The sequence below is a fragment of the Corvus moneduloides genome, chromosome 6 (assembly GCF_009650955.1).
Source record: "Corvus moneduloides isolate bCorMon1 chromosome 6, bCorMon1.pri, whole genome shotgun sequence".
NCBI classification, from domain to species: domain Eukaryota; kingdom Metazoa; phylum Chordata; class Aves; order Passeriformes; family Corvidae; genus Corvus; species Corvus moneduloides.
In genome coordinates this window covers 52,435,717-52,451,695 of record NC_045481.1, presented here as the reverse complement: position 1 = coordinate 52,451,695, position 15,979 = coordinate 52,435,717, and the positions used below count along the sequence as shown (strand labels likewise).

The 15,979-nt window shown below is 37.6% G+C and overlaps 1 protein-coding gene and 1 non-coding gene across 3 annotated transcripts in view; both read right to left on the bottom strand.

Annotated features, from left to right (window-relative positions):
• Nucleotides 1–492: 492 nt before the first annotated feature.
• Nucleotides 493–15,979, bottom strand: part of IPO7 (importin 7) — a 33,934-nt gene continuing 18,447 nt past the window's right edge. The window contains exons 10-25 of one of the 2 annotated variants that reach the window (XM_032111452.1): nt 15,430–15,529; nt 14,296–14,372; nt 13,840–13,956; nt 12,965–13,054; nt 12,274–12,439; nt 11,362–11,522; nt 10,411–10,539; nt 8,735–8,801; nt 8,531–8,656; nt 8,136–8,233; nt 6,648–6,743; nt 5,709–5,929; nt 5,398–5,603; nt 4,838–5,044; nt 4,371–4,487; nt 493–2,230 (exon numbers count right to left, since the gene is read on the bottom strand). In XM_032111452.1, the coding sequence (XP_031967343.1) occupies nt 2,133–2,230; nt 4,371–4,487; nt 4,838–5,044; nt 5,398–5,603; nt 5,709–5,929; nt 6,648–6,743; nt 8,136–8,233; nt 8,531–8,656; nt 8,735–8,801; nt 10,411–10,539; nt 11,362–11,522; nt 12,274–12,439; nt 12,965–13,054; nt 13,840–13,956; nt 14,296–14,372; nt 15,430–15,529 (2,076 nt within the window). In that variant the 3' untranslated portion in view covers nt 493–2,132. Of the gene's footprint in view, nt 2,231–3,488; nt 3,841–4,370; nt 4,488–4,837; nt 5,045–5,397; nt 5,604–5,708; nt 5,930–6,647; nt 6,744–8,135; nt 8,234–8,530; nt 8,657–8,734; nt 8,802–10,410; nt 10,540–11,361; nt 11,523–12,273; nt 12,440–12,964; nt 13,055–13,839; nt 13,957–14,295; nt 14,373–15,429; nt 15,530–15,979 lie in introns of those variants that run through there. The other variant, XM_032111453.1, reaches the window with a different exon arrangement.
• LOC116446235 lies at nt 12,588–12,769 on the bottom strand. Its single transcript, XR_004241101.1, has one exon. It is a non-coding gene; the product is annotated as a small nucleolar RNA SNORA23 (small nucleolar RNA).

Genomic DNA, 15,979 nt, shown 5'->3' with positions numbered 1-15,979 from the left:
TTTCTGCAAAAATAAAAACCCTGTCTACAGATTCCCTGGGGGCTGGAGCATACCTGGACGTGCCCATGAGTTACAGTCACAAAACCCCAAGTAAGTTCTGCTGTGTGCACTTGGCCAGTCACCTAAAGATGCACAAGAACTATCCTGGCTCTCACACCACCACGAGGATGGGTATTCCCATCCAAGGCCTCATTTTTTAGGCTTTTTCTCATCGAGTGCTTTTCTTCTCAAGTGTCCCTTTGGTACTGGGGTAGGGCAGCGTGGCACTGCAGAGCTGGCTCAGTGAGTGTCCCATCTTGGCACCCCAAGCACAGGGAAGCATTTGCCAGAGCAAGGCAGCCCGAGAGGAGGGGCTGGAAAACCCCTCCTGCTGCCTGAGAAGTGCCAGCACCAGTGGAAGGCAGAGCGTGGGGCTGGGCAGCTCAGCAAGGAAACCCCAAACCACCACCAAATCCTGCTACTCTGCTGATGCAAAAAACCACACCACACAAACCAATTTTCTGAAGACTGCATTTTGAGTATCATAATATATATATATGTGCATTTCATTTTTACAGATAAAAACTCAGTTTATTTTTAACCTGTATTTAAATTTTGGAGGCTTACATTAAATTAAGGTAGCTTGTTTAATATCAATTGTAACAGCAGGTGACATTTTTATATAAAAACAGCCTAAAGAAAAAAAAAAAAACCAACCCAAACATTTGATTTAAAAGACCTGACACCAATGATCTCAAGGCAAGATCAAACGCCAATGGATTTTGCTTTTAGAAAAAAAAAAAGGGGGCATTAAAGCCAACCCATTCACAGCCTCTCCCTGCTGGCTTCTTCATACAGTGGTTTTGATAGTGGTCCCAGAGGGAACTGTATTTTGCCTCTCTAGCTAAAATACTAGTTACTATAGCAACTTTGAAGGAAGAAAATTGTGGCTTCAAAACTGAAAGATTGGCAAAACTTCAAATACACTGTCTGGATCAGGCAGACAACAGCACACACGAATGCTGCAAGTGCAAAAAGAGGGGGAATGAAATGCAGGAGTAGTGCACCTGCACTACCATGAGCTGGAAAATATTTTGCACAACTGGGGAAAAAATTGCATTTATATACCATAGCCCAGATCAGCCAATGACACTGTTGTGTTTTTAACAGACTGCATATGTAGATGTTTCACCCACACACTTCAACTGACCTTAAGAACTTCACATCTTATTTACCTGCTTTAGAGAGGATAGCTTTTTCTTTGTGCTTACAGTACACATTTGTTCACTTTTCTAGCTTGTACAGTGAAATCTTTAAAAAAAACAAAGGACACGGAGGGTGTTGCTATTTTTTCTTTAGCAGCAATGAAATATCACTAACCCCTTTTTACATATCCGAATTCAAGTCACAACCAGAGGTGACTGCACCACAAAGTCACCAGGTACAAAACTGCTAGTTCATTTTAAATTAATAACTTGAAATTATTTTCCCCAATACATCCCTTATTCTTTATTTTTATAAACAGCAAACATTTTGCTATTTTTGTACATAGGCTAGCAGGCTTGTTTCAATATGAAAGTGCTAATTAATTTACAGATTTATCAGTTATGTAGTGCTACATTAAGTGTCCAATATTCTACATATGAACATTCTTGATAAATGGAAATGATGAAGATTAAGTAAGGCTATCTGATTACCTTATCTTATTTACATTAAAAGAATAGACACCCAGTAGGTAGCGATAAAAGGGAAAGAAACTGGGCAAATACTCATACTGCCACAGGTGTAAAAATTAAGTCTGCCTTCTAGCTTGAACTGTAAATGAGACATTTTAAATAGTCCTGCAGCCCATGTCTAGGTTTTTCTCCTCAGAAAAAGAAAAGCTGCCTTCATGACATCCCCTCTTGATTTCCGATCTCCAAAGTGTGTCATTTGAAGCTTTAAATTCAGATTCTTCCTATCTTCAAAAAAACCTCTGGTTTGCTTTCCAGTATTAGGTTGTATAATCAGGTCCCACTTCTGGGGCTTTTGTCCAATCTATTTATAAATTAGTTTAGAGTGAGTTGTAGATAACATGAACCAGTTCTGGAACCACTATTGGGAGGAACACAAGCTCTTCACTACAATCACACAGTAGCAGGAAAAGTTATAATTCAATTCATTCCTGGGGCAGGGCCTCCAAAATTAAATGAAGTTGGCACAACTGGAGCATTGAATTTGTATCCTCCATGCTTTTCAATCATTTTGGATTCTAAAACAAAACAAAACAAAACAGAAGGAAGATATTTTAGTGTGTGTGTAGGGGGGAAGACAGACCAAGGTTCTGTGACTGACTACTTTGAGTCTCTCAGAGATACAGGTTTAACCTGGGGTTACCCAACAAAGGAATCAGCACCCACACGTGGAAATGTGCTAGGCCCCAAAGAACAGATGGACTATTTACTTATTTTAACTTCTCAATATTGTTAAAGCCATGCTTAAATGAATTTGTACTTGAAAAAGCCCAAACTTTAGCTTTTGGACATGACTAGTTTAGAAACAGGACCTGAGTGAATGCTGCACTTATAAACTTGGTAACAGGCACACAATTCTTTCTGGTTAACATCAACACACCTTGCAGTCAAATCAGTAACAGAACACATATACAAAAAAGCAGTACGTAGATATTGGCTGAATTTTCAGTGTTCCTATCTCGATTCAACAATATAAGCAGAAATGGCTACTGAAGCACCAGAAAAAGACTTTTTACACATGCTGCTACCCAAGCAGATAATTTGGATTTTAGGTTACTAGACCATGAAACATAATTCTGAGAGAAAACTATCCAGTTCATCACTTTTCATTTTCAGCCAAACCTTAAGATCTTTAGACATCTAAGGTCCACATATCCATCACTGTAACTACCAGTGATAGTTAAGGTGTCTGGTTTTATCATCCTTCAAACATTGCTGTAGGACAGGTTTTACTATAAGAGGTTTTCACAAGCTCTAATACATGGACAACTGAAAATCAGGTTGGTAATTTAGGTTGTACCTTTGCTACAGTCTAGACAGTGCAGAAGGTGGTTTGTATTATTCCTAGGCCAAGATAACAACACTTACTAATGTCTTACATTGGTCTTAGAGCTTTCTCCTAAATCAAAACAGTTGCAATCTCTCTGGGAATACAGGACAGCTCATATTATCTATCAAATCTGCATTTTGGCTCTGGTTCTTTGGGAACAGGCCAGAAAGATGTTGCCATGGCTAATGGAGCATGGGGGGAGAATCCCTCACAGCTCCACAAAAGACAGATCTCTCAGCATATGGAAATTCTTCTAAGCTACATTAGTGAGGGAGAACTGTATTTCAAATCCTTCTAACAGGATGTCCCCATGTGTGGTGGGTGGCCTAAATGTAGTATCAGTGTGCTCTGACAGTAGGCAAGAATTTCCCATAAGGATCTGGTTGCTTTAACTAAACTTCACAACTTCTCTGAAAAAAACAGTACAAACCGAACAAACAAACACATACTTCAAACATTTTTATCTCCATAAAATGCAATAGTATATAACTTCATCATATAATATCTACTGCTTGACAGGGGTCACAGTGAAACTGTATTTTATAACCATTAAAACTGGATCATTCTGAACATTTACAAGCTTTGTGAGGTAATTTAGGCTGTGCTCTCATAAAAAGCACTTATTCAATGTGTATTGTTACTACCAATCTTTTTATTGAAATATTTCTGAATTTCTGTTTTGAAGCATCTATAGCAATTGCTCAATAAGACAGAGGATAGGAGGCTGGACTGATCCCTCAACATTCAGTCTTGACTTTAGAGTGTGATATATACTGGCTTATTCTCAAAAGAGAAAACCTAGGAAAAAAGAAAAAGATGAACTGAATACAGATTTAAAAATCTGTATTATCTGTAATGTTCTGATATATTTAATGGGCTTAATGATGTGGCTTTACAGATGGATACTACTTTTGTAATTTAATATCCTCCTACCCACAGAATCCTTGTCTATCCCAGCTGGACTATGTCACATCTTAGGAAATAATTTATCAGCCGCTTAATGTGTTTGTTAACGTACTTGGAGTTCATCTACCTTCAGATAATCAAATCAATTGTTTTCAAATCCAAGCAATGAGGACAAATATGCTTTTATTTCCTTTGCCACTTCCCCAAGTGTTTCTACCATTCCTCCCACCTGTGGTATTGCCATCCAGGTTGTGCATTGAGGCTTTGTTACCTGACAATCTTAAGAGACTTCAAACAACCCTGCTTTGATGGAGACATTATCAGGCTTGAATTATAGGCTTTTTAGTATTATGCTTCTTGAGCCCATCCAGGGCATTCAAAGAGCAAAAGGAGCCATTAGTGGTATAAAGGAGCGCAAATACCATGTGCTGCCCGCCGCTGATCTGCCAGAGTCGCTATGTCCTGCAGCTGCTTCCTTTGCTCTTCGTTAAGGCCCTGTGTCAAAGCCTGGTACCACACAGGGTTACGGTTCTGAATTGCTGCAGCAGAAAGAAAACATAAGCAAAACGGAAGCATTGATTAGAATGTTCTATAACTCAAAGCTTACTCACTGCCATTTTAATCAGAATAATATTCTGTTATGGTTACATAATTCAAGACACTTAAACACTACTACAGCTTCTGACCTCTTCCCTACCAAAGTAAGTTCATTCAAGCATCTTCTCCTGCTCTGAAAGTTTAATGACGGCTTCCCCTTTCCAAAGAAAGAAATGCTTCAAGCACGTATTGGAAAGCCTGTTTGGAAGTTTTGACAGGTTCTAGTTTACAACAGGGTACACTAAAGTTAAAATGTAACTTGTTGGCCAGGAAAGGAAATCCAGCTACTTACTCTGAAAAATTGTTTTAAATATCTGATATTCATCAATAGGGTTGTCTTCATCATCAATAATCGTGGAATAGCCTTCCAAAGCAGTCTCTTCAGCATCATCTTCTTCCCAGTCTTCATCATCTCCGTCTTCACCTGCCTGTTTTGCTAGAATTTCTAGATATTCTTGACCATCTTCATCAATGTCATCTTCGTCACTCCCCAGCTCCTCTAAGTTAATTACAACACACAAAAAAAGTTTATCTTGAGAACAGCAAGAACAATTCTTTAGAAATGTGGCTAATTATGTAAAACAGGCACTGGAAGTGGTAACAACACAGTGCAGGCTAGAAAGGGGGGAGCTCATTTAACTCAGCCCTGGAAGTTAGTTTTAAGAGGGACTGGAAAATAAATCAGAAGTTATCAAGTTGTCAAAAGTGGTCAAAGTTGTCAAAAGATGTCCAGTGTTCTACTGCAGCACTTCATTTTTAGAATTAGGGTATTCAGAAATTCCACAAAGGAACTGAGTATCTCCATGAGAAGAAAATGAAACATGCAAAACATCGAAGTTTCCATCTCCATACCTGTTTCCTCATCCTCTTCAGCTTCATCATCATCATCGCTGTCATTTTCATGCTCTGCATGACAGGCATATGCTCTTTTCAATCCATTAAACAAAAGGATAAAAGCTGGTAGGATCTGCCCAGCAACTTGATTTAAAACCTGTGGTATTTGCTCCAGATCAATAAGAGCACACAAGCCAAGCACACACATCTTTCTATCATGAAGTCTACAAAACAGAAGAGTAAAAAAGTTGCAAGTTTTGTCATGATTTACAAGCAGGTCATACACAGGTGTATCACAGAGAATGATCTCCAAAAGTGGAAACACTTACCCCAGGAAACAGTCCACGTCATTAAGCCACTGTGTTATGAAGTGATTGGTGACAGGCTCCACGTTATTGGGGAAACGAAGATTTTCCAACGTATTTAATAGTAAATGAGGATTGTAATACAAAGCAGCTATGGCAACCTGGAGGCACATGGTTCGCAGTTCACTGGTTTTAACTTCTCTGGTCAGTCTCTCCAAGGCAGCTTCCACAAACAAGGGTATGCACTGGATAGTGAGAACATTACACACTCAGTGATCAAAAATAAAATTTGTCCTTCTGTACTTCAACAGTCTGGCACATAAACACAGATGGCATAAAATGGAGTCATTTTTAATAGCCAGCAGAAGTCAGATACAAAGATGAAATGAAAATGTGAAAATATTTAATCACATGGATTTTGTGTCATCCTGCACAGCAAATGTAACTTCTGGTTCTATAATCTTGTTATTAAAAATGGAAAATAGAGGAAATGTGTACACTAGGAAGTCCAGAAAAAATCAGCTTATTAATCTCTCAAATTCCAACTTCCATACGTGCATAATGAAGTCCCTGGTCTCTCTATTACAATGACTCGGATTCTAGGAACTTCATTTTCATTGTTCCTTATTTCAAAGCTATGAGCATGACAGATTGAACAATTTTCATTAAATATTCACTAGAATATTCTTAGAATGCAATAAATTGACTTTTTGGAACCAAGATGCTCCTGAGGTGGCACTGTTCCAGATTCATGAAAACACCAGAGTTTTGCAATGTCCTAAACTCTGGAGCCAGAGTGTGCAGGAACTTTCTGCAGTGAGTAACTCTGAAGTATAAGGCAGGATTATCAGTTGCACAACACAAACTGCTTGTAACAAAACTCATGTTGATACATAATCAATTAATACTACACAATAAAATCTTTTTGAAATACTAGTTTTAGCAACCAAAGTTGTTACCAACCTGGTCAATGCCACGCCCTTTACACTGAAGAATAATTACTTCTAACAGCTTTGCTGCATGACATTCTGCATCTTCTCCAGCAACTCCTGTAAGGACCTGAAACACAGCCATTACTGGTGGTGGTATCCCCTCAAGGACTATTCTCTATATACTGCTTTGCTCTGAAAAGCTGGCATGAATTTACCCCCTCTAACAATGCCAGCATCAACAGCCATCAGTGAACAGCCAAATCTACAGCAAAGGCTCAGTGTGACAACCACAGACTGAAAACTGCTGAATATGGGCAAAACTAACCTACGTGTACAAATATTCAGTAACTCTATGGATGCAGAGCTTACCACAGTTACTGTAAAAGCATCAGCTGCCATTTTGCAAAGGGTCATTTCCATACACAAAACTTTTCCTATGTATTAATATATTAAATTTCGTAGTTTTATTTAGAAAAACGGAATATCCAGTGGAAGACCATGCAGTATCTAAAACTTGTGTTAAATATTTGCTGTTCTCAGCTAGCACCAATCACTGAGTGGTCGTGGCAGACTAATTTTTTTATACATTAACATTCCAAGAATTTACAAACACCCTAACTGGCCTGGTTGCAACTTGTTTTCAAACAAAGGCTTGCATGAGTTATTCACTACTATTTATAGAATACTAAAATAGTTATTCACTATAATATTTAAACATCTTCCAAAGAATTACTCAGGAAATACCACGGGCAGCACAGCTCACAGTTCACCAAAGCTCTTATATAGACACCACACACCATATCCAGGAGTGGAAAACTGAAATCCCCACAGATTACTGTTAGAGATGATAAAACATTAACACCATCTTATAATGAAGTATTCCTTTCCTCACATGGGGCTAACATTCTGGAAAGCTGCATATTCTGCATTTTGACTGGACAGAGAAAGCCCAGTTGGCAGCTACCTGTAATACACAGTAGAATACAGAAACCCTGCCCAAAAGTGCCTGCACTGAGTCAGAATAACTGCATTCTGCTCCCAGCTTTCACCACAGACTTGGCACGAACTTGGGAAAATAATATCCTATTCCTGTCCCTTTACCTTCCATCCCTACTCCACTTGTTTAGCTAACAGGTATCAGACCTTCAGCACACACACAGCATGGGTATCCTGGCCATGGTGAGGCTACAAATCCCAGACAAAAGAATCCACCTACCTTTTGCCATCTGTCTTGCATGCTCATATGCACAAAGTGTATTGCACCAAACCTGGTTTGTTTATTCTGCTTTTGTTGTGTATGATTTATTTTTCCCTTCTGCCAAAGGCATGTATCTGAAATTTTGATGCAATCTCTTTAAATTTCTCTGCAATAACTTAGTAATTTGGGGAATCTTGGAGGATGTTAGCAAAATACTTTAAAGAGCAGATGTCAAAAGCTCTTGTGGAAAAAAGTACCCAGTTTAACACTGTTAGTTCTTCAGAGATGGCAGGTTTTGTTACCACACAGGAATCTACTCACCTTCTTGCACATACTGTAGATCATTTCAAGATATTTTGTGTCTGACAGAAGTGTATCTGTATCAACAGTAACATAATTATGCAAGAGAGGCATCATATCTGTATTAAAAGAAGGACAATCACAGTTAGGTACTGTCTGCATGCTATTAAAATCAGGTTGAAATCTGTGTATTAATAATTACAGTTGTTGCTTAATGTTTGCCAAGGTAAGTGTGTGCAAGTCATAGGTGCCTTGGCAAAACAAGTCTGCCGGCAGCAGCAACAGCAAAATAAAATACTTTATGTGTAACCTCACTTGAGTGTTTTTCTAACATTTCAGTCATGATGCAATTCATTGTATGGCTGAAACTGCATCCATGAAACCATCTGGCTTCCTGATTTATTTATATTACTTACCAGTAAAATAATCAAAACCATCCTGCTGGAAGACTTCAAACACAAGAGGAAGAAGCTGCCACATTTGTGCAGAAACCTGTTGGCAGGTCAGGCTATGAGCCAAGGAAAAGATCTCCTCGTAGAACTCTAAAACAAACAGAATCTAGGTAAATATAATGCCCATCCCATACACTTTTAAAAGTAAGCCAGCAGAAGTATGGATACCTAATACATGCTGCTGCAAAACTGTTCCAATCACTTGCAAACAGATCCCTTCCAGCTGCTGGGTAATCTGAAAAAAAAAGAAAAAAAAAAAAAAAAGGAGATGTATGACTATTTTCAATACTTGGGAGTTGAAATTAAACACATTTTAAAAATTGTCAAAGCAGTTTCTATATATACAATATAGTTTTTAAAAATAATTAGAAATGTCTCACATTTTAGAGCACTAAATGTGTAAGAGCAGCACTCAGCCAAGTATTTGCAAGATAGCTTTCAATACAAGGCATTTGTAGAGTATTGGAAGAATCTCATTACAGGGCATCCTTTAAAAAGAAAATCCTGTCAGTAACCCTATGCACCAGTTCAGTTCCATTAAAACACTGTAAACAAATCTATATATCAAAGGAGTAAATTATGGAAATCACAGGAAGTATTTCCTGTTCCAGAAAATAAACTAAAACCAAAAAAAACCCCAAATACCAAACCCCTTCCCAAACCTAGCTTAGGATGTTCATATGGTATGGAGACCATTGGTCTAAATGCTGGTCCTACAGATTCAGTCAGTGTTCCCAATAAGTATTTATTATTCCATGGAATAGCTAACAAACCCATCATTAACCTGTTGGGGGCACTCACCTAGCACTCACAGGGACAAGTAAGGGTTAAGTTTCTGGTCTTAGCTATGCAGAACAGGATTTGAAACTAACCTGCTAAATACCTTATCTCTTGGAACACTGGTCATCCTGTGTGAGATGTCTCTAAATATAAATGTTTACTGGTCAACATCTTCAAATTGAATTCCTCAGGACTAGCATATTGTTACACAGACTTGTAATTTAGAAGGCAAGGATTTGCTGACAAAAACAAGTACATGACAAGCTTGATGAGCAGCTCTAGCAACAAGTAAATGAGCTGATCGGGTCCTTGGTTTATTGCGTGGCAGCACTGGACTCTGCCCTTGGGAATTCATATGATGCTGCTTCTCTAGTGAAGTCTTCAGAGCCCTCAGAGTAGAGTTTAGTACTGAACTCTTCAGTCACTAAAAAAATTATAATGTATTTATTAAAAGACAGTAGCTGACTTTGTCAAGAAGGATTTTAACCAGAAACAGCATCTTTTGAACTGGCTGTACTCTGGACAGAAGTGAATCCATTCAGTACAACAAAACAAAATGACAGAAGTTTTCATCCCAGTGGAAAATCCTCCAGGGCAGATGAGGCAGGTAAAATGCCCCATCTCTGAGCACAGCCACAAGAGCTGTGTTTACCCACATCGATTCTGTCACAGAGCAAACCCAGTCAGCAGAGTCAATGTTTGGAGCTATGCGAAGCTTTGTCTGTTTTGTTTGAAGGGCAGACCTCATCAAATCAGATGTGTGTTTCCAGCTGAGCTGACAGAGTTCCACCTGCTACAGACACATTGCTCCCACTGTTTGAACAAGAAGCTGGATTCTTATGGGAAATACTGTGGCAACTCTATTACTGCATGCATTGCATTAGAAATGTGACCCACTCTGTTGCAACTCAGCCACACGATTAAGTACTTCATTGTTTTCTATTTTAACATCTTTTTGGTCAAAAGGACAGTTTTTCAGGTAACAATGCCAGGAACACTGCAACTATAAAGGACTTACAGTGTCTTAGACCATACGTATCAGCTTTAGAGTAATTTTTACTTACTTCCTTGTGATCTTCAACTACACTGAGAAGTGTATCGATAGTATTCAAGATTCCCATTGCTGTCACTGCTTTGTCATCACTGCCCTCTTCATCTGGACCAGTCTGGATCACCTGGTTAAATGTCATTGCCTGCACGTAATAGCAGAACAAACCATAACTATGACACTAAGTTGTGAAAGTCTGGCGTCCTACACAATTTAAGAAGGACTTCTGCTGAGAAAACATGTACAGATAATAGCAGGTGACTGCTCTGCTCCAGAATTTTTCAGCATGATAAAATCTGAATGTTAAGCTGCTGGAGCTGTCGCCCTTTATCATGAATGAAAACATATAAATGACATTATGTCCCATGCAAAAGAATACATTTTCTCCTGGTAAGTTCTTCTGCCACAAGGTTTCCTCAGTAGCTGAACTAGACCAGAACACTTGGCAGGCATTCCCAGAGAAGACAAGCAAACAACTCTGTTTTAACTCCAAGGCAAGGGCCTTGAATAGGGAAGCACTGAGCTGACCTCTGCTTGTGCAAACATTAGTACAACTTGCTAGATATGGACATTCAAGTTCTGAATTCCTCCTGCAGATTCAACTTTATTTTCACACCAAATCTTTCATTAAAAATCTGCTCTTTAATTTAATATTTTAAACCAGACAACATAAGTGACATTTTAGAGACTATCTAAAGTGTGCTACCAATTTCATTATCATCACTATCAGGAGAAAATATACAAAGATTTTGCAAACATTTCTAAAATTGTTCTTAGAAATTTCCACTTGGTGTAAGTTTGAAGCCACTTTTGGTGTAAAACTGTTTAAATAGAAGACAATTACTTGTATCAATGCACTTAGACTGCAGTAACAACAGCTATTCACTGATGGTCAAACTCAACTATCATTTTTAAATACCAATCTTTCCCATATTAAACATCTTCCCAAGCCACCATAAAGTCTCACCAAATGCTGTGTCATTTCTACTGCAATTGGGGTAACTTCTTCACTATATTCACAGATCATCTTCTGAATCACATTAGTAAGATCATCATTTTCAGTCTCTCTTATAATATGAAGCAAAGCTTGCATTACAGGTCTAATGAATGGAGTAATATATTCTTTAGCTGTAAAAAAGGTGGAATGTTTGAATTAACATTCTTAAAAATCCATAGATCAGTGTAAGAACCTCAATATATACTTTATTTAGTGCTTCAGCATTAACATGCCAAAAACATGGGTAGTATAAATCATTATAGCAATACTACCATTCAGAAAAAAATTTAATAGCAATATATAACAAGAGGAACAAAATTAAGTATGAAAACCAGAGCTCTGCAGTCTGAGTTCATAAAATCCAAGATTACTGATCAATGCAAATGTTAATTGAATGGGAATGGGTACATACACATCTTTGTCAAATGACCTGAAGTATTAAATAGAGAATTTGTTTGCTTTGTGGCTTTTATGCCAGCTTCAGGAATACTAAGCCATGTAAAACCTGCCTGAATAAAGACAGCTTTTTTTTTTTTTTTAAATAAATTTTAACATGAATGAATATATGTCAAGACAGATATTGCCACTGTATTTCTGATACAACTATTAGGTGCTACAAAACTGGATTTACTGTACCATGAAGCTCTTCTTTATAATGTTTTAATAATCATAATGTCTTATACTGTTAAAATGTATTTTATTGTATTATTTATTGAAAATTTTAAACTTCTCTAGCTGAAAAATTATAGTAAGTGATTACAAGTCACAATTGCAAAAAGGAAATTAATATCAGAGAAGAAGAGAACAAGCCTGCCTGAACATCACAAAGTTAACACCTATTCCATTAAAGCTCCCTGTAGCTGTAAGAAAGAGGGCTCCTACCTTTCTCTTGATTACTGATAAGAACTTGAAGAGCTATTGCAGCTTCCACTTTCACAGGCATTTCCCTATCATCTATCAGACACCGTCTTGTAAGTTCTAAGGCTGTCTGGAGATTCTGGTCACTTTTAAATTTGACTTCACAGAAATAATGAAGAACCCAGCAAGCCTGAAAAACACCACATTGAACAAATTCAGAGCTGCAAAACCTACCAAGAGGATTATCAACTACTTGTATACCCATAACCCACACAAATCATTGAATCTGAGGTACAACTCCTGTTGAATAAAGATACTACAAAACTTTTTAGTGATGAAGATGTTTGAGAGTGTGGAGGCTGGTCAGTGGGAGGCTCGTCCTGCAGACATCACTAGACCAGTACTATGATCTCAGGTTCATCTTTGGCCACAGGTTTTGTGTGAGCAGTACAGCCTATATGCAAAACACACATAGACCCTACCACCAGACACAGATGGGAAACTGTGCACACAACGCTGCAGCCATTTCCAAACTACACAGCGGCTGTCTACAATCACACATGAACACTAGTACTCATCCCTGAATAAGTGTACAATTTATTAAGGAAAAGGTGCAGAAAGGAGAGCATCTGTAAGAGGGAAAAAGTTAAAGATTTCTGAATACTTCAGTTGGAACAGACAGTATATCTCAACAGTAAATGCCACACTTCCTTACCCGTGCTCTCATGTAACCCAGCTCACTGCTGAAGAGAGGGAACACATGATTCTGCAACATATATTCCATCTGATCCTTATAGATCTTTTTCTGCCAAAATATAGAGAAGTACATCAGTTTAAAACTTCATATAAAAATGTATTTCTAACCCAGTAAAAAAATGTCACACATGATAAAGTGTGAACAGTGTAACAAAACCCTCAGACTTTTTACTTATCCCTTTATTAAAGTCAATTATGCAACAATGATCTCCTGTAATAGTAATTAAACTTGGATCCTACATGGATTTTGTAAATTTTCAATTATAATAGTGACACTTTTCCCCCAGCCATTTTTTCACCCCAAGAGACACTTTTTAATTAGCAGCACATTGGCATCAAAAGCAAAAGTGGTCAGGAAAACTTCTTAGAGCTGTGGTCCAAATACAAGTCCTAGCCATGCATCTGTTTTGCTACCATTTTAACTGAGCAAAGTCACTAATTTCATTTTATTTCCTCTCTTCTATACACAAAAAGAGTTCATTAAATCAACAGCCTCTCATTGGATGCATTTTGTTCCTTCCTTCCACAAAAAAGGGAATGTAATTAAGTGTAGCACAGAAATGGTGTAGTAATTCTCACTAGAAGCACAGAACCTTAAAGGAACTTAAAACAATAATCTGAACTCGAACATGACCTATAAAACTTTAGCAATTAAGTAATTAAGCTGACATTAAACCCAAAACAATTAAGTTCAACAGCTTAAAAAACCTTGGCAGCAATTCAGAAACTTGTGAACTCAGAGCTATTTGCATTTCTTTTAAGACACTATATGTTAAAGAAAGCATAGGAGGGGCGAAAAAGAATGAAAAGAACCACCAGATTCGTTATGCTTACTTTTAGAAGAATTTCAGCCAAAGAACCAATCATATGTAAAGCACCATCTTTCTTGCGAGGGTCAGCATTTGGCTCCGTGAGGATTTGATAACAAAAGCCCATTGTCTTCTGCAGGACCTACATTACATGTAAGGTTAGTCAAAGTATTCCAATCAGCCATCTCAGAGACCATTCTCAGTGTTCTGAAATGCTAAAATATCTAATAGTCTGCTCCAAGTCTGGAATTTGGGCAATGTTTTATGTCTTTGTTACAAACACACAGTGTTCTTGATAGATGGGTCCTAGGGGAATTTGCAAATACAAAAATCACAAACAGACCAGTGCAAAATAAATTTGAAATTTCAGATTTTAGCATACTATGAGAGCAGAAAAGTAAAACTTATATTAATAGCTCTTTCAGCAAATAAACTGAATTTAGCAAGTGTGATGTTTCAGTATAATCCTTGAACAGCTTACCTCTTTCCTTTTACTACATGATGTAAACAGTAATGTCTGAGCAGCAGTTGTTGGAGAAATGAAGTCTTCGAATACATCTGTTAAATAACATTGTAACAGTTACAAATTCTGGTCCTTTACTACAGTTCATGATCCCAACGTACTTAATATGAAAAAAACTCCAGTAATTTTCCTTTCCGGTGGTTAATGGTGCTTGCTGGCTACAGATATTCCAAGACCAAAGAGTAACACGTGGTTGGATACATATGTTTCATGTTTTTCACGATCACTGCCTCTACATGTCTAATTTGAAGCTGTATGTCTCTTATTTTTAAGATAAATCTTTTGTAACAGTAGAACCAAGTAACAACAGTGAAGTTGTGACATAGATGTTATTTGCTCTACAGGCCAGCACACAGCATTAATTGGGTTAAAAAATGCTCAGTTTCTTATTTCTCTGCAGAAGTGGATTATAAGAGCCTTGTGTAATACCTGTAGTGTTTACAGGTATGCCTCTGACCTGAGGGATAAAAACTCCCAAACCCCTCAAGATTCCTTGTTCTAACCACATAAACATTCCTAAGGGAGGGAAGAATTTGTTCAGGGAGTCTGAAGTATTTTTTTCCATCCCCAGCCTCAGAGGGCTGCATGGACTTACAGTAAAGCCCTACATAAAGTAGCAGAGCACAGGAGGTGAAATGGGACAAGTCTGGAATGCCAGGCTTACTCCATAAAGTGTCATTTACCACTGGGATAAGTCTGCTCTGAACTGTGCCATGGGTGAAACTCCCTAAGAAATCCAGGGCCTGAAATATTAGCTGTTGTAAAGCATAACCTTTAAATGACATTAAATTTATGTAGTTGTTGTTAGTAAGACCAGGACTGTTTGACTTGTAATAAAAACTTTGTAACTGTAAAAATGAAATACTTTTACAAGTGCACAAACTCTTGTGTCATTGTTGACTGTTGTATCTTCTCTCTCCTTTCCACCACTATGTCCAAGTTAACTATATTAACTTCTATTATTTGGTTAATACACTGTTTTTCTCTCTTTTTTTAAGGATTAAAGCCATCTCTGTTTCCACAAAAACACCCCATAAAAACCCCATCTTTGCGTGAATCATTTTTTAACAAGAGTAGATTTCAAATGCTCACCAAATTTCATGCGGATATATTCATATGGATCTTCTTGCCAAAGCTCTTCATCAGCATCTGTATAGCACATCAATGGAAAAATAACATCTTGGATAATTCCCTGAAATAAAAAAACAGATTGAAATCAGGTTAGCACTACTAAATCAATCTCTGTATTCTGTATTTCACAGATTTTGTCCATCCTGGCACTTCCTCACATAAAATGGTAACATTCTAAAACTATTTGGACTTAGAGTGAATTTACGTGGCACTTTACAAAAAAAGCAGATCTTTCATGTTTAGGTAGAGTTAAAATACAACACAAGATGCTAGATAGGCTTTGGATAATGTTATGTGGAGATCATTCAATGCCATAAATTCAGCAGCTAAGACCATCTCCAAATATGTTCTGTTGCTGTGTTAGAATGTAATCCTTAATAAATTAAAGCACAAAGGAGAGACAGCAATAAATCAGCTGGCTTTGTTCATGTTTCAAGGCAACCTTCACTAAGCTGACTTAAACTCTTTCCACCCCTAATTTATAAGAGAAGTGCCTAAAATGTGAATTGTA